This window comes from Aspergillus ambiguus, assembly GCF_047715705.1.
Source record: "Aspergillus ambiguus strain CBS 117.58 unplaced genomic scaffold BDV59scaffold_3, whole genome shotgun sequence".
Lineage (NCBI taxonomy): Eukaryota > Fungi > Ascomycota > Eurotiomycetes > Eurotiales > Aspergillaceae > Aspergillus > Aspergillus ambiguus.
This window is the reverse complement of record NW_027395516.1, coordinates 273,601-290,357: the sequence shown is the minus strand read 5'-3', so window position 1 is coordinate 290,357 and position 16,757 is coordinate 273,601. Positions and strand designations below refer to the sequence as shown.

Below are 16,757 nucleotides of genomic sequence, written 5' to 3'. Positions count from 1 at the left end.
TGGGATGCAGTACGTCAGTTTACATAATCACTCACTGCCACTTCCATCTTCGCCCAGTGGGATCGCATGTCCGCATTCCCTCCAACTGTCTTTTGTCCACTGCCTCATCTTCTTCGTTGTCCCTCTCCTACTCCTGTCTATGGACCAGGAGCTGCCGATCTAAGTGCTTCGGTCTTCCTCCCACATCGTCATTAACTCACCTCCCCCCGCTCCCCGCCCCCTTCCCACGAGCTCTTTTACCGCCCCGAACTCACCCCGGACGTCATACCAATCGTCATGGCCTCCCCCATAGCGGCTTCGGAGGACCAGAGCCGCCTCCTTGAGGAGGCATTGGGTGTGGTGCGCCAACAGTCACAAATGATGCGAAAGTGTCTCGAGACTCCCGGAAAGTTAATGGATGCGCTCAAATGCGGGTAAGCTCCAGCTCCTCGGGTACCTCCCAGGCAACAGCGGGAGAGAGTACTGACCACCCCTTGTCCAATGGTATAGGTCGACCCTAGTTTCTGAGCTCCGTACCCCGAGTTTAGGTCCGAAACAATATTACGAACTATACATGGCCGTTTTTGATGCCTTGCGACACCTCTCCGTTTACCTCAAAGAGAACCATCCGGTGAACCATTTGGCTGACCTCTACGAGCTGGTGCAATATGCTGGTAACATTATCCCCCGACTCTACCTGATGATTACCGTGGGCACGGTGTACATGTCGGTGGAGGATGCGCCGGTCAAGGAAATCATGAAAGATATGATGGAGATGAGTCGCGGAGTCCAGCATCCAATTCGGGGCCTCTTTCTGAGATATTACCTCTCGGGTCAGGCAAGGGATCACCTCCCTACCGGATCTGGAGATGGTCCTGAGGGCAACTTGCAGGATTCAATCAACTTCGTCCTTACTAACTTTGTTGAGATGAACAAGCTGTGGGTTAGGCTCCAGCATCAGGGCCCATCTCGCGAACGGGAGAGGAGGATGCAAGAACGCCGGGAGTTAGAACTTCTGGTTGGTAGTAATATTGTGCGATTGAGTCAGTTGGTCGACCTAGAGGGCTACAAGTCCGGTATACTACAAGCACTGCTGGAACAGGTTGTTCAATGCCGAGATGTCCTCGCTCAGGAGTATCTGCTCGAAGGTACGCCACGCCGCTGAACTGACACCCTTGATTATGGTGCTAATCCGTCTTCCAGTAATCACAAAGGTCTTCCCCGACGAATTCCATCTTCACACACTCGACCTCCTCCTGTCTGCGATTGCGCGACTCAACCCCCACGTGGATCTCAAGAAGATCGTCATAGGGCTTATGGATCGGTTGTCCGCTTATGCTGCCCGCGAAACTGAATCCACCGCCGACCCTGAAAAGAGGAAGCAGAGCGAGGAGGAAGCGGTCACGCGACTTCTCGAAAACCTCAAGGTTTCGGAAGAAACCAAAAACAAAGATAAAGCACCTGCGACGGATGTGGACACAGGTGCCTCCCAAGAGAATGGTGTGGAGCAGGTCTCCAAGGAGCCAGAGAATAGTACGGGCGCGACAGAGACAAGCCCCTCGGCCAACGAAAATGGCGATAAAGAAGAACAGGCTGGAATTCCCTCTGACGTCAAGCTGTACAACATCTTCTATGAACAGGTTGTCAACCTGATCAAAACCCGAGGCCTTCCCATTCAGGACACCATGGCGCTGTTGGTCTCGCTCGTTAATCTTGCGCTGAATACATACCCTGATGAACTCGGATATGTCGACCAGATCCTGGACTTTGCTACCAAGGAGACTGCCGAATACGCTGATCATGCAGACTTGCACTCCGCCCCGACACAGCAGAATCTTCTATACCTTCTCCTGGCGCCCATCCGTTCTTATGTTTCAATCTTTACAGCATTGGCCCTACCGAACTACCTTCCATTATTGACGTCGCAATCTTACCCCACAAGGCGATCAGTGGCTGGGGAGATTGCTCGCAATCTACTCCAGAAGCGGACTCTAGTTACTACCACCGAAAACCTTGATCGCGTTCTACAGGCCTTGAGGGTACTGATCAAGGAAGGCGCACAGCAATCTATGGGCTACCCTGGGTTACAGTCTCAGCGACGTGGGGAAACTGATGAGACTATCGAAGAGCAAGGATGGCTTGCAAGACTAGTACATTTGATCCAAGCCCCAGAAAATGACACCCAACTCAAGGTGAGAATTTGAATCCAAACCGTCTTTTTCATTTGCCCTAACTTTCAAACGCAGCTTCTCCAAGCAACCCGCAAAGCGTACCTTGATGGAAATGAGCGGATCCGATACACAACCCCTGCTCTCATCACTGCATCGATACGACTGGCCCGCAAGCTCAAAGCGCGCGAGCACTACGATGACAACTGGAACTCCCAGTCGTCGGCACTATACCGATTTATGCACCAATGTGTCAACAACCTTTATCAGCGCGTCAACCCTGGCTGTGCTGATCTAGCCTTACGGTTGTTCGTGATGTGCGGTGAAGTAGCCGACCAAACAGGCTTCGAGGAGTTTAGCTACGAGTTCTTTGCCCAAGCCTTCACCATCTACGAAGATTCCATCAGCGACTCTCGTGCTCAATTCCAGGCCGTGTGTATCATCGCCGGGGCGCTCCATGGGACCCGAGGTTTCTCGAAGGAGAACTATGACACACTCATCACCAAGGCAGCCTTGCATGGAAGCAAGCTCCTGAAGAAACCCGATCAATGCCGTGCGGTGTATCTAGCAAGCCATCTCTGGTGGGTTGTTGAGAATCCGCAACGAGGCGAGGAAGATACAAAGAACGTATGTTATCTTGGTCTACACTCTTGTCTGTATGTGCCCATAACTAATTTTTCCACAGCTCTACCGCGACGGGAAACGGGTACTTGAGTGCCTCCAACGCGCGCTACGCGTGGCAGATGCCTGTATGGACACCGCAGTGTCCGTGGAGCTTTTCGTCGAGATCCTCAACCGTTACGTCTACTATTTCGACCAACAGAACGAGACAGTGACGACCAAGTATCTGAACGGCCTCATTGAGCTTATTCATTCCAATCTCCAGACCAATCAAGATGAGCCAAACCCAGGCCTGGATGGCCCGAAGCGCCACTTCGAGCGCACCCTGGAATATATCCGATCCAGAGAATACGAGGGCGTGGTGACGGATCCAAGACAGTGAAGATGACTGTATGAGATGATGCGTGTATCGCTTTCTAGCTTGTGTTCTTTTTCTCATCTCCGCGTCCTTGTTCCGCTTCGTTCCTACTTTCCTATCCTCCTTAGCCGGTTGAACGCTTGTAAGATTTGATTCCCTTCTTTATTTGGTGCGGTCACATAGGTGTATCATCATATTTTGTCGTCTATCATGTCGATATCGTATAATACCCCTTTTTTACGTGCGATGGATGGGCCTGCAATGTTATATATCCTGGCTTATGGACATGCTCCCTGCAGGGGTGTTCTACTGAATGGTCTACCCTGGTCTACACAATAAGGCATGTGTAGAGGCTTAGGAAACAAAAATCTGCTAATACCAGACCGATCATGCATTTGCTAGCATGGAGACGGAAGTCCATGAAGATGACTGCATAGTGAGCAGAGGATATGTATGACCGTGGTATTTCCATAAGCTCGACTCGAAGGAATAGTGCAAGGAAAAGGACAAGTAGCGGGAAAAAGGACAACCATCAAGACGTGTCGCGAAAAGAGGGGGAAAAAGACGTTAGGATTGATCAGGATGAATATGAACCATGACATGACGCTTGGACAGAAACGGAGAAAAAGAACAGTCAAACCAATAGAGCAGCATTCCAGCAATCAATCATCATTCCCAAACCGTAGAGAAGTCGAACAATAAATTCCCATTCACACTGATAGATAGAATGCCGCGTGTGCCGAGTAAACGCCTTAGAAACCCGTTGGAGAAGAAAACTGCCGGAGGATAGATGATGTGCTTCCGATCCCGCCAAACGCCGGCATACTGCTACTCGGAACTGGACTGCCAATCTCGCCGGGCACGATACTCCCTCTGTGGCCTGAGGCAGCGCTGTTGTTATCCGGCTCGAACTTGACGAACTCTCCCATCTCATCGTTCCTGATAGAAAACGAGCCACCACCATTCTGCGTGTTGCCCTCCGTGTCGCAGATATCCAGCATCTCCTTGAGGGAGATCGACGGCTCATTCGAGGGGCGAAGTTGCTCCACCTGCCGAAGAACCACCTTCACATCATGATAACCACTTCCTGCCTTGGAGGGACTCATCGTGTCAAGCTGCTTGCAAGCCTGGATCACCAGCAGCCGAATCGCGACAGGGCGCGATGTGTGCACACGGTGGTGGCCACCTGAGCCGAATGCGTTGTTGGGCCAACCGCTCCCTGGATAAAGTCAATAATCAGTCTATATCAAGTAGGGCATGTTGGACGTACCATGTGCTGCCCCCCATGTTGACGCTCCAGGGAACGCGGACGAACTGAACGGATGTTGCGCGCCCCACGTATTGCCACCTACACTGGGACCCATGAAACCACCGGGTTTAGATGCTATAGACAGTCAGTCTGGGATATAACAAAGGTAGAGGGGATGTCGAAGGACCACTCACCACCAAGAGGATCCGGGAATAGCGACGGCGCACCGAAGCTGGCTCGTGTGGGCCCCGGAAGAGAGCCAGGAGCTGGTGCCCCAGGAAGGGACTGCGAGAGGTTCGATGTGAACGGGATATCGGTATCGTCAAGAAGGGCACTGCTGCCTAGTTGCGCACTGAGATGGTCGACGTCACGCTGGGTGGCACGATTGGTATCACTTGGCTCCTGCTGCGTGCTGGGCGGTCGTTTGATAGGACTGGGCCGGGAGATAGGGAACGTTTGAGCATGCGGCTCAAGAGGGGAACGCTCGAATGACCCTGACGGTTGTCTAGAGTGGGCATGCGACAGACCCCCTGGATGCGAAGCAAACGCTCCCGCAATGGGCTGCTGCGCGTGGAATGGAAGACCTGGCGCCGGCTCAAGCGGGAACCCTCGGCCGGGCGGCATCGGTCGAGTCCCATTGATCCCTGGAGGGACAGGGATGCCGTTAGGAGAGGCGAACCCTCTGAGTGGATTCATTAGTGGCCCAGAATGTGGCGGATATGTGGGTAGTTCATGTCCGATCGGCGGCCGAGGAACCATACCAGACAAGCCGGGTGGGTTAGACGGCAAGCCAGCACTTCCAAACCCGGGAGGTAAAGACCTGGTTACGGACCCAAGAGGGGATAGCGGCGTGGAGGGTTGCGGGTGGTGGAGCATGGGTTGTTGCCCATGTCCTTGCTTGGACGTCACACTAGAAGCCCCCGACGATTGAGACGGCGCCATCGACCGCGGAGAGATGGAAGTGTGGAAGGGTTCCGTGCTGGCGGGCTGGGACCGCGGCGACGAGGCGTGAGAGCCTTGTTGAGACGGCTGACGAGGTCTGGCAGGAGTCGGAGCTTTCGGGACAGCAGGCGACGCAGTCTGAACGTGAGGCGATTGGAGATAACTCGAGGCTCCCTGAGGATGCAGGTTGGCCGGGATAGGAATGGGTCCACCCAGGTACGAGCTTCGTTTCGTTTCGGGAGTTTCTTGCTCAGCTTTCTTCTGCTCCTCCTGGGCCTTGCGCTCGCGCTCTTCTCGGGCCTTCTTCTCCTTCAACTCGCGCTCCTCACGTTCCTTTCGCCGGGCTTCATCGCGTTTCTTCTTCTCTTGCTCCTTCTGCTCGCGGTGTTTCCGCTCGACTTCAGCCTGCTTCTCTCGCTCCTCGCGCAATCGTCGTTGTTTCTCGGCCTCCTTGCGTGCACGCTCCTCTTCTTGAGCCTTCCGCTCAGCCTCCCGCTTCTTCCTTTGCTCCTCTCGTTTTCTTCGTTGCTCCTCCAGCTTCTTCTCCTGCTCGGCTTTAGCAGCAGCTTCTTCCGCAGCCTTTTCCGCTTCGCGCCGGGCCTTTTCTTCCTCCTTGGCCTGTTTCTGGAGCCGTTTCTTTTCCTTCCTCTTCTCGGCTTCGCGGGCTTTCTTGGCGTTCTTTTGCTCTGTCCGGGTTTGCTCCTCCATGAGTTCTTCGATTAGTTTCTGCTGGCGTTGCTCGGCGACCTTTTCTCGATAGGCTGTTAACACGCGCTGTTCGAACATCCGAGCGGCGAATATCTGAAACATGCGTCGGCCTTCTTCCATGCGCTGCTCTTCCGTCATGGTGTCCTGGACGACAGTCAGTCTTCTGCAAGGGTATTGAATGACGGCCATCAGAAACAAACCATTTCGTCTTCGTCATAGTCATCTTCCTCCTGACTGTCATATTCTTCGTCTTCTTCATCGTCGTATTCCTCGTCGTCGTATGGAGGGTGATTATGACCGCTGTGAAGGGACTGATGTGCCGCGGCTATGTTGTATTGTGTATCTTCTTCGCGTTGCATTCGACGCTCCGCTAACTGCTCCATCATGTCGATAAAATGCTTCCCATCGTTCTTTAATAGGTCGTCTGCGACGGTGAGGATCCCGTCTAAGTGTAGAAGAACAACATCAGCTAGGGGGTTCAAAGCAAAAACCCGATTGGATGCGAGCTTACCTTTCACAGTTAGACTGTTTCCAAAGGCGAAGAAATCCGCACGGGCAGCACGGGTTTCTTCGTCTTCGAACTCGTCATCACTGTACGGTTCGTCATCCTCATCCTCCTCGTCGTCGTAGTCCTCCTCCAGGTCGTCGTCGTCTTCAGGTAACTCGTGAATCCGACCTCTCGAGGGGTGGAATTGCCCTTGTGTTCGCGTATGTTGACCGGGTGAACGCAACGGCGGTTGGTATAAGCGGGGAGGTGGAACGATGGGCGAACCTCTCTCGAAGGAGCCTTGATTGTTATTGGCGTACTGCTCGAGTTCCTCGTAATAGGCGTCGTAGAGGACCTCCAGTTCCTCTTCGATAGCGGTGCGTTTTCTCCCACACACGGTGCAACTGCACGAGTGCTTCTGCTGCTCCTTCATCTTCTTCAGCACGGCGTCCTTCTCCACCTTGACAAGTTGGCGTCGCTCCTCCTCGCCCAGCTCAAGCCAGAAGGTCTTGATATTCTCCCGTTCCTCCTGCGTCGACGTGTTCCATATGCTACGGTCCTTGGCGGACTTGAGCATGGTCCGGGCACCCAGATGGGACGGCAGAGGGGGTGGAAGCGGGTGCGACATGGAGACGGACGGGGTCGACTGGGGGGTGGAGCTCTCATCTCCCAGGGTCTGCGAGCCGGCACGGCCTTTTTTGGCCTTCTTCTTCTTTTTGCGACCAGACGACTTGGCGGCGTGGTCGTCCGGATTCAGATTCTGTTCGCTGTGGTTGGAATAGGCCTCGTCGTTCGCAAGGTCATCGACATCCAGGTCGTCGGAGGCACGGCTGCCCGCGCCGGAGGGGCTGAGACTACCGTGGTCGCCGTGATCCATGGGGTGTCCGTTTTCCAGCTGACGCTCCGCAGCCAAGCGAGCGGCCTGCTTCTGCCGACGTTTCTGCTTCTTGCGATTCACCGAAGTCAGCTTCGGATCTGTAGTGGACGACGGGTAGGCGGTCTCATTGGGCGTATGGGGCGCGCCGTTGGTGGGACGGGAAGGAACGGTCGACGTCGGGTCGGACGAGGGGGCAGGAGCGGAGGCGAATTTGGGATGCTGTGAAGGCGCCATGGCGGTTTGGAGGATAATATCTTGGGGGGAGGGGCGGAAAGCGGGGAGGGAGTTGAGAGAGGAGATCGCGTGGTTAAGATCTCCTGGAGTGTCCCAACGCAACCACCATGCTAGTGTAGTCAGAAGGGGGACGACCGATCGAACCGTGCAGGAACAAAGCTCTCCGCGGTGGCAGGTCGACGCGGGAGGATGGAAAGAGGCGAAGGAGGTCGGTCACAGGAAGGGGGCGAAAAGCGCAGCTGACACAGGACCTCGCGAGAGGGGAGCGGAGGAGAGGACAGGTCAGAGGTGAGACGCCCAGGCCAACAACCAACGGGGAGTGAGGGCGGAGAGGGGTGGAAAGGACCCGGGCCGCCGCCAGAGGGAGGGGGAGGCAGGAGACGAGATGCAGGCGTTCCCAAAGGAGGGAAGAGGGAATTGAAAGAGAGAGGGGAGACGCGAGTGGTCTGGCGTTTGAGGCGAATGAAGCGGAGGAGGGTGTCGAGAGACAGCGTGCGGGAGTCGAAATTGATGGAGAGAGAGAACGATGGGTGGAATTGGATGGGGTTTGGATCTTGACGCCGAGCGGTGATGGTTGGCTGGCCGCAATGGGATTAGCCGCCGCAAGCGAGGTTGGTGCCTGCCGAGTCAGGCAGCAGCCCACTACCTCGACGCTGCTGGGTCTGTATGCAGTACTGGAGTATATTCTTCCCTGGGTAGTGAAGGTTAGGTATCCGATTATTCGTCTTGCTCTACACGTAGCAGTCACTACCATCAGACTCTTACTCCGCTTACTGTATCTGCGGATGTTCCCCCCGCAGCGGGGCGTTGAACAATTCTCACTGCGAATCCTCCTAGTTACGGACAGGACAGGAATGATACAGCGACTTATACCTAAGTATGGATGACATCGGCATCCCCGGTACCTAGACACCAGAAACCGCCAGAAACCAAGACACGGGCCTATCCACCTGGCACTAGAGCTAATAGGAGTTCGGTAGTCCAGTCCGGTCTGAGACACATCTCTAACCTTAGTAACAAGTGGATGAAGCTCAGCTGTGCCGTCCACCGGTCGATCTGACCCTTTATTTCCCTGGTGCGCGATGAGAATGGGCATTCTCATAGTATCTGTCGATTAGATTACCTGTAGGATAATTTTCTATAATTATTTCTGACGATTCTTCCCACCTATAATTGCTCCAACTATTCTGGAGCTCTATTTAACTCCCCGCCGTCCCATTCTCTCCAGCATTCCCTCCAGGCCTTTCTGACAGCTGACGAGAATTTTGGGCATTATCGAGTGCAGTGAATTTGATGATTACCTGCTGATTTCTATTATCTTCTTTTCTTCTCCTTCTTCTTCTTCTTGTTCCTCTACAAGCCTCCTCTTTGGCCGAGAACCCCCTCAGTTCCGAGATTCTCACGGGGGCCATCACCACCATCCATCCATCCTCCTCCTTCTCTCTCTCCTCTCTCCTCTACTCTGCTCTTCTCCTCCATCCCTCCATTCTCTGACGGGTGCCTTCGTCATATCCCCTCCCATTGTCGACATGGCCCAACAACAGAACGACAATGTCATGCGAAGGTACGTGCGACAGCTGTCGATGGAGAAGGGACCCTCCCTAACGGTCTGGATCTGCTCCCGTCGATCCGCATCAACTCGCCCTCCTGAACGTTGCCCCTCCGTTGACAACATCCCATCTACCCTTTTTTTTCCCCCCTGGCCTCGTCATTCTTATATCCTTCTGCTAACCTCCCCAGGAAACTGGTCATCATCGGTGATGGCGCCTGCGGGAAAACGAGTCTTCTCAGCGTCTTCACCCTCGGTTACTTCCCAACTGTAAGGAGCAAACCTATTCCCCCTCCCCCCTTCATGCAAGGCATTCAGAATCGCTAACGTCGCCGTGATGATAGCATTATGTCAGTCCTCTCCCATCATTCACCCCCGCGTCGCCCCTCGTCATCGTCCGACGCACGTGCCTCTAACGGTGCTTGGATATATAGGTCCCGACGGTCTTCGAGAACTACGTGACGGACTGCCGGGTGGACGGTCGTTCGGTGCAATTGGCCCTGTGGGACACGGCCGGTCAGGAAGACTACGAGCGATTGCGTCCGCTGGCCTATTCCCAAGCGCACGTCATTCTGATCGGCTTCGCCATCGATACCCCGGATTCCCTGGAGAACGTGAAAGTCAAGGTTCGTTGGTTCGTTACCAGCCTCGTTCCGCCCTCGCTGACGCTGTAACCCTCTAGTGGATCGAAGAGGCAAACCTCCGCTGTCCCGACGTCCCCATCATCCTGGTCGGCCTAAAGAAGGATCTCCGCGACGACCCGCTCGCGCAGGAGGAGATGCGCAAGAAGTCGTTGAAGTTCGTGTCCACCCGGGAAGGCAACGACACGGGCACGCAGATCGGCGCCCGGAAGTACCTCGAGTGCTCGTCGCTTACCGGCGAGGGCGTCGACGACGTCTTCGAGGCGGCCACCCGGGCGGCGCTGCTCAAATTCGACAAGCGGAAGAGCTCCTGCTGCATTGTCCTATAACGGAGACTCCGGCCTCGAACCCTTACCCTACGATATATACCTACGTCTTGGACAGTGAGAGCCTGTGTATGGGAGCTGTTAGATTTGACTGTCTTCACAAAAAGGGGGGACGGAAGTTGCTGACGACTTGTTGAAATATATCTTGCATGACTGGCGTTTGGGTGGACTTTTCTTTCCTTTCGATCTCTGTCCCGCGGTTTCTTTTGTTATCTCCGCTGTCTTTCATTTCTCGACTTTCGCGTTACACTCTGGAGCACCTGCTTGGCGACTTTATACACGATTCTCAGGCGCACTCCGACATTCTCTCCTTTGGTCACGACCCTGTCTTCGTTCATTCCCTACTAGCGACGATCTATCACTATGTCAATTGTATTCGGCCATCTAAGATCCCTTGATCTTCGTAGGAACCTGATCCACACACCAAAGACGATATATCTCCATGAGTTATATAGTACATACAATACATACAAAAGACAAACGAAATGCAAGGACCAATCCAGATTCACATACCACCCCTATCCTCCCGATATATCTATTTCTTCTCCGGTCTCTTCCACTCATGGTTCCACCCATCCTTGGGCGGATTTTCCGTCTGCAGCCGTCCATACTCGATCGGGAACAGATCGCGGTACACACCCGTCTTGATCATCGACTTGCGGAAGAGCCTGCCGCCGTCGCCGGCGCCGGTGCGGAGCTCCTCACACGCCGCCTGCATCGACTGCCATTGGCGCTGCAGCTCGAGCTGCTGCGTCCGACGCTGCTGGGCCTGGTACAGCTGCCACGCGCGGTGGATGGTCCAGTGGCGGAGGTAGCGGGTTCGCGAGAAGCGGAGCGGCCGGGGCGTGAGCGGGTGCCAGAGGAAGTAGCGGATCAGCGCTGGACAAAGCCCGTTACGTTAGTCTATTTGTTCGTGTACGGTGAGGGTGGAGAGTGGAGGCTCTGCGATGGACGACCGCAGTAGGGGATGAGAATTGGAAGGGGAGAACGTCACGTACTAACGCGGCGGTCACCCCGGGGAGCGTTGCCCTTTCTCTTCAGAAGGGCATTGGTTGTTGAGAAGGGTCGCGAGGCCTGCTGCTGGATGGCGGAGGTGACGGGCCCGCGAGGAGACTTGGTCTCGCTGCTGAGGCGGTTGAGGATCGGTCGCGAGGGGGTCTGCGAGAGTGGGATGCGGAAGACGTTCGCCAGCGAGGCGAGCACCGGGGAAAGGGGCCGCATGGTGTGGGTGTGTATGGGTGTCTGGGAGAACTTGGGGTTTGATGAGTTCCGAGATGTCGAAACTCTGGGTGGAAAGTTTGTTGGCTAGCCGCGCGCTAAGCATTGGGGCCTGTAAGCGCGCAAGGTACACCAATTGATTTTTCCCTGATAGCGTCTACACGTACGTTTCGGCCATGGATCTTGAATGACCTGGTCGAACTAAATAATATACTAGGTAGGCTATAGCAACGTCCATTCCTGTCATGAGATGTATCGTGCGTTGTACTACAGGAAAGAATGTATCGTCCGTTATTCTCATCAATGAAGACAAGGTAGAAAGGAGAGGCTCGCGAAATGAAGAAAAACGCCCATGAAATGCTTCGTTAGAATATCGTCAAAGAAAGTAACCCGCTATGAGATCGCGCTGTCACAGCGACCATCAACCCACGACCTGCTTCTTTGCCCGGTCGTAGTTGAGCACCTTGCGCCGCCGATGCGTCTGTGCCAGCTTCCACCGGCAATAGAGCACCAGGGCATCTTTCAACAGCACAAACACGCAGCCTCCAATCACCGTTCGACCCCACCTCGTCTGGAGAAGGCCGGGTCGACTGCGCTCGAGCGTCGACGCGCTGGTCCACGACTTCGGAAGCACATATTTGAGCAGCCCGCCCATCGAGGCAGAAATTGCAGGGAACGCCAGAGAGCCGAGGAAGATGTCGGAGAGACTGATCGACTCGTGAATGAAATCCTCCCGACGACCCAGCAGCGCCTGGGCATTAGCCCCCATGCCCTGGTTTTGCCCCTGTTGGCCCTGCTGTGCGTTGTTCGGTGGGTTAAGCGGTTGATCCTGCACGTTACGCAGCCCCAACGCGGCTGCTGGCCCATTATTCTCGTCCTCGTTGTTATTGTTCTCCATCCCGACCTGCCACCCCACATCAATCTCCATGACAAACTGCTGGTTCTGCCCCGCGGGCGCCGCCGGTTCGGGGTGTTCGGGTGGCGCATTGTCATCGAACTCGTTAATGTCCGACTGCCGTGGCTGCACCTCGGCAATCCACTTGCGCTCCAGCTTGCCGAAGAGACGGTCGTAGAGGGCGGTGTAGAAGCTCTTGACGTACGGGAGGGCCGCGAAGGTCATGGCGGCGCTCGGCGGCCACATGTCGAGGTCCGGCTCCTGGCCGGGATGGTGTGTGGCAAAGAAGAGAACGGGGATGGCAGGAAGCAGGCCTTCGGCGTAGCGGGTGCGTGCGAAGATCAGGACCAGCGGGATGAACGGCAGGCCCAGGTTCATCCCGGGGTTCCACGTCCCATCGGTCGGTACCTCCATGATGCGACGCGCTTCCTCGGTCCCGAAAACAAAGTACATCGAATAGACCCCATGTGCACAGCACCCGGCCCATACCGTCCCTGCCAGGGTAAACACCATTCCCGGAAGCACCAGGTTCCCGGCAATGCGTTCAAACAGGCGGACGACATCGACGATATAGCTGCGGGGGCGAGAGACGACGATCTCGGACTTGCATTGCGGACATAACATCTTCGCCTCCTGGCCATTGTTTTTCCGGGACCGAGGGTTTTCGAGATCGGCCAGCCAGTCCAATAGACAGGCTTCGTGGGCCGTGAGAGCGCAGGGGCAAGGCGAGCGCCAATCCGAATTCAAGGGTGAATCCTCTGTCTCATCGGTATAGCATATCCAACACTTGCGGGGTTCGTATGCGGATGATGTCTCCGCCGCAGCCACGCTCTGAGATGGGGACTTCGACTGAGGCTTATCGGCGGCGGGCATCTTGTTGAGAAAGACGGTCTCATTATCATCCAGGGACTCAATCGATGGAGTGGCGTCTATGCCCTCTGAGGAGACTCTGCTGTCCTCTCGGGCGGCTGACGAGGAGTTTTCGGACCGCGTCCTGCCTGTGGAGGCCGAGTAACCCGGCAGAGACGCCATGATGGCAAGGGAGCTGTCAGCTGAGGGTAAACCGGAGGGTGTTGGAGGAAGAAGTATTTAACGAAGGACGGTATCCAAGTGAGACGTTAGAGTAGAGAAAGAGGAGGCAACATGGTGCGGAGGATGAAGTTAAGTCATGGGGAATGATGGAGCCATGGGAAAAAGAGGAGAACTGAGGGAACGATGGGGGGTGGGTGGTTTAGTCACTCTGCCCTACGAGTTGGTCTTAACTGGTCGGATCCGAACCGCGGCTTGTGGAGGGCTAGTCACGTGAGGCCGTCCTTATCCTGACGATGTAACCACCATGATGGCGCCATCTCACCTCATCGCCGCTCGACCACGGTGCCTCGGAGTCTCATCTCCACCGGGACCCAGGGCAAAATCTACCTTCTGTTTCTTTTCGATCGCTGTTTCAGGTAGACGGCATTGATATAGCTAACAGGAGGCCACTATGTACAAGATGGAAACAGTCCCCAAAATAAATGCGATCCCAACCGAAATGTGCCAGGTCACGATGCCACTGCTTGAATAGAATGGAAGCCGAGAGCCAGATGCCCCTGCTCATAAAGGAAGAAAGAAAGGCTGAGGAGTCCGCCATTCAGGGCATACTTTTGCCGGAAGACCCTCCCAGATCTCCGGTTCAGAAGCGCATGGATCAGACGGAGACATTCTGTGCAGAATACTTTCTTCCAACGAGTGGGGGCCATCTTATATTTCTTGTGTTGGCACCGGCTAGCGTTTTAGAACCCGCCAGAAACGCCGTAGATATTAGATGGAAGACGAAAGGACACTTTTGGAATTAAGTGAAATCATCGGCATAGAACTCATCGGTGTCGTCGGGCAGCCGGAATTACATAGTAGTAACGCCCCGCTTCCGCATCAGAGCCTTTCTCTCCTGTTCCTTGGCTGCAAGAGAGGCATCGCGTCAGTACGAGGTCCTTCGGGGGACAACTAGTTCGCAACATACCTTCATCGTAGACGAGGAACTCGTGCAGCGCGCTACCAGCAGGCACCATGGGAAGCACGGGAACCTTGCGGTCAGTAAACACCTCAAGCAAGGCGGGGCCATCACTCTCAATGAGCCACTTCAGCTTCTCCTCCATCTCCGAGGGCTTGGTGCACCGGTCGGCCGCAACACCCATCGCGCGAGCCATAGGCACGAAGTCGGGATTCTTCTGGTGAGTGTGGGCGTAGCGATCCTCATAGAACAGATTCTGCCACTGAGTCACCATACCCTGCTCCTCGTTGTTCAACAGGAGCACCTTGATGCCAATGTTGAACTGGGCTGCCGTCGTCAGCTCAGTGAGAGTCATGTTGAAGGAGGCATCTCCATCAATATCAATGACGAGAGCATCAGGACGGGCCACCTTGGCACCAATGGCAGCAGGGAGACCATAACCCATGGTACCCAGACCACCGGAAGTGATCATGGTACGGGGATGACGCCAGCGGAAATGCTGAGCAGCCCACATCTGATGTTGACCGACACCAGTGGTGATAACGGTACGGTCCTTCATGTGAGCCGTAAGGTCACTGAGCTTCTCAATCAGGGTCTGAGGCTTGATCGGACCCTCGGCGGTCTGCTTCTCGTAGAGGGAGAAGGGGAAACGAGCCTTCCAGTCGTTGATCTGATCGAACCACTCCGGGCGCTCCGGCACGGCATTGACATGAGGAAGGAGGTGACGGAGGTTCTCCGCGCAGTCACCCTCAACGGCCTCATTAGCCTGAACAACCTTGTTGATGTTCTTAGGGATGACCTCGAAGTGGACGATACCACCGCGGTTCTGCGAAGCGGCCAGCTTCGCCTGGGGCGCAAACTTGGGGATGCTTCCCGTCACACGGTCATCAAACCGGGCTCCAACGGCAATAATCAGATCGGCCTCCTGCATCGCCATGTTGGCATAGGCCGAACCGTGCATTCCCAGCATGTGCAGCGCCTTGGGGTCCATCTCGTCAAATCCACCCAGACCCTGCAGGGTGGTGGTGACGGGAATGCAGGCCTTGTCGGCCAGTTCCTTCAGAACCTTGGGGCCGTCAGGCTGAGCGAGCAGACCCTGACCGACGTACAAAATGGGCTTCTTGGCGACGTTCACGAGACGAGCGACGCGGCCGATGGTGTTGTGGAGCTGCTTCATGCCCAGCTCACGAGCCGCGAGGGCTGCCGCACTGGGCAGGGAAGGCGTGGTGTTGTGCATCGGGATGGCTTTGCGAAGGATACCGGCCGTGACATCCTTGGGAAGGTCGACCAGAACGGGACCGGGACGGCCACTGGTGGCGATCTCGAAGGCCTCCTGGATACGGCGGGGGAGTTCAGCGACGGACTTCACCATAACGTTCCATTTGGTGCACGCTCTGGAGATACCAATCACATCGGCTTCCTGGAAGGCATCGGTACCAATGAGACCAGTTGCGACCTGACCACAGAAGACAACCATGGGGGTACCGTCGGAGAGGGCGTCCTGCATGGGGGTGATCACGTTCGTCGCACCAGGCCCCGAAGTAACCAGAACCACACCGGGTTTGCCAGAAGCCCGGGCATACCCTTCAGCCATGTGACCGGCACCCTGTTCATGGCGAGGAAGGACGAAGTCGAAGTGCTTGGAGTTATAGATGGCATCGAAAACAGGCAGAATGGCGCCTCCAGGGTATCCAACTGTTGCAGGATCAGCAATGTCCTACTCTTGCCCATTCCTCCGAGAGGATGAACATATCAAGCAAGGCGGAAGAGAAGTGACTCACAGATGTGCTTGACGCCAAGGCGGAGCATCATCTCGTGGAAGATCTCTCCTCCACTCAGTCCGACGAAGCTGTACGGGTAGACGAAGACCGGGTCAATTTGGACTCTCACAGAAGACGAAACATCGAGGCAAGCACGTACGACTCATCCAATTCAGGGACCTGATTGCTTTGCAGCGGAGACACCTCATTCCGCTGGGGCTCCTGGTTGAAGGCAGGACTAGGGGCAGGTCTCGTACCGCTAGACGATCATGACGCATGAGGGTTAGCGAGAGACCAATTGACACACCATACACACTCGAGGGAGGAATGGGGAATGCGCAATGGGGCCGTAGAAAACACTCACGTAGCGGTAGCTGTGCTCTGGAAGCGCTTCTGAGTAGACAGGCGGTGGGGCGACACCGCGGCGGTCGTAGCAAAAGTTCTCCTGCCAGAGGCGATAAACCTCTGGTACTGGATGGTGCGCATGGCGCATTTTGATGGTCTTAGAGGCATCATCTTGAGGACGGATGACTGCCAGGCCACGAAGGAGTTGGGGGAAGGATGAGGAATGGAAGATTGGAGTCGAGAAGAAGGCACGGGGAGGAAAAAGAAACTGGGGACTAGTGCGAGTGAGGGTGAGTAACCAGCGCGGTGAGTCCGTGACTCCCACTGCCGGAGTCAAACTTCTCTTCTCCGGCCGCCCTTGTCCTCCTTGGGACTAGCGCCCCGCAATGCGAATAATCCTGCCCGCGCTG

General features: G+C 55.4%; 7 protein-coding genes across 7 annotated transcripts; 3 read left to right on the top strand and 4 right to left on the bottom strand.

The window, feature by feature from the left end:
- The first annotated feature begins 33 nt into the window (after positions 1-33).
- BDV59DRAFT_82107 (vacuolar protein sorting-associated protein 35) lies at positions 34-3,490 on the top strand. The gene is made up of 5 exons (XM_073697140.1): positions 34-413; positions 490-1,127; positions 1,183-2,171; positions 2,226-2,774; positions 2,833-3,490. The coding sequence occupies exons 1-5, from the start codon at positions 277-279 to the stop codon at positions 3,148-3,150; spliced, it is 2,631 nt and encodes an 876-aa protein (XP_073551704.1). The 5' UTR covers positions 34-276; the 3' UTR covers positions 3,151-3,490.
- A 1-nt stretch (position 3,491) lies between these two features.
- On the bottom strand, positions 3,492-7,916 carry BDV59DRAFT_82115 (putative stress response protein Nst1). Its single transcript, XM_073697142.1, has 5 exons — positions 6,537-7,916; positions 6,226-6,470; positions 4,570-6,169; positions 4,397-4,510; positions 3,492-4,345 (listed from the first exon to the last, which is right to left on the bottom strand). Exons 1-5 carry the CDS (start codon positions 7,621-7,623, stop codon positions 3,879-3,881), a joined length of 3,513 nt encoding a protein of 1,170 aa, XP_073551703.1. The 5' UTR covers positions 7,624-7,916; the 3' UTR covers positions 3,492-3,878.
- A 199-nt stretch (positions 7,917-8,115) lies between these two features.
- On the top strand, positions 8,116-8,692 carry BDV59DRAFT_169409 (uncharacterized protein). The gene has a single exon (XM_073688238.1). It carries the CDS (start codon positions 8,211-8,213, stop codon positions 8,508-8,510), a length of 300 nt encoding a protein of 99 aa, XP_073551702.1. The 5' UTR covers positions 8,116-8,210; the 3' UTR covers positions 8,511-8,692.
- A 460-nt stretch (positions 8,693-9,152) lies between these two features.
- Positions 9,153-10,605, top strand: rho2 (putative Rho GTPase Rho 2; the record flags this gene model as incomplete). The annotated part of the gene is made up of 4 exons (XM_073695391.1): positions 9,153-9,187; positions 9,364-9,442; positions 9,607-9,798; positions 9,855-10,605. 4 exons carry the CDS (start codon positions 9,153-9,155, stop codon positions 10,140-10,142), a joined length of 594 nt encoding a protein of 197 aa, XP_073551701.1. The 3' UTR covers positions 10,143-10,605.
- On the bottom strand, positions 10,606-11,395 carry BDV59DRAFT_82110 (mitochondrial 54S ribosomal protein mL40). Its single transcript, XM_073697141.1, has 2 exons — positions 11,138-11,395; positions 10,606-11,018 (listed from the first exon to the last, which is right to left on the bottom strand). Exons 1-2 carry the CDS (start codon positions 11,358-11,360, stop codon positions 10,675-10,677), a joined length of 567 nt encoding a protein of 188 aa, XP_073551700.1. The 5' UTR covers positions 11,361-11,395; the 3' UTR covers positions 10,606-10,674.
- Positions 11,396-11,487: 92 nt separating this feature from the next.
- BDV59DRAFT_169404 (RING finger domain protein) lies at positions 11,488-13,473 on the bottom strand. The gene has a single exon (XM_073688237.1). The coding sequence runs from the start codon at positions 13,282-13,284 to the stop codon at positions 11,779-11,781; it is 1,506 nt and encodes a 501-aa protein (XP_073551699.1). The 5' UTR covers positions 13,285-13,473; the 3' UTR covers positions 11,488-11,778.
- Positions 13,474-13,629: 156 nt separating this feature from the next.
- On the bottom strand, positions 13,630-16,641 carry BDV59DRAFT_169402 (acetolactate synthase catalytic subunit). Its single transcript, XM_073688236.1, has 5 exons — positions 16,367-16,641; positions 16,163-16,261; positions 16,024-16,091; positions 14,252-15,937; positions 13,630-14,190 (listed from the first exon to the last, which is right to left on the bottom strand). Exons 1-5 carry the CDS (start codon positions 16,516-16,518, stop codon positions 14,135-14,137), a joined length of 2,061 nt encoding a protein of 686 aa, XP_073551698.1. The 5' UTR covers positions 16,519-16,641; the 3' UTR covers positions 13,630-14,134.
- Between the last annotated feature and the right edge of the window lie 116 nt (positions 16,642-16,757).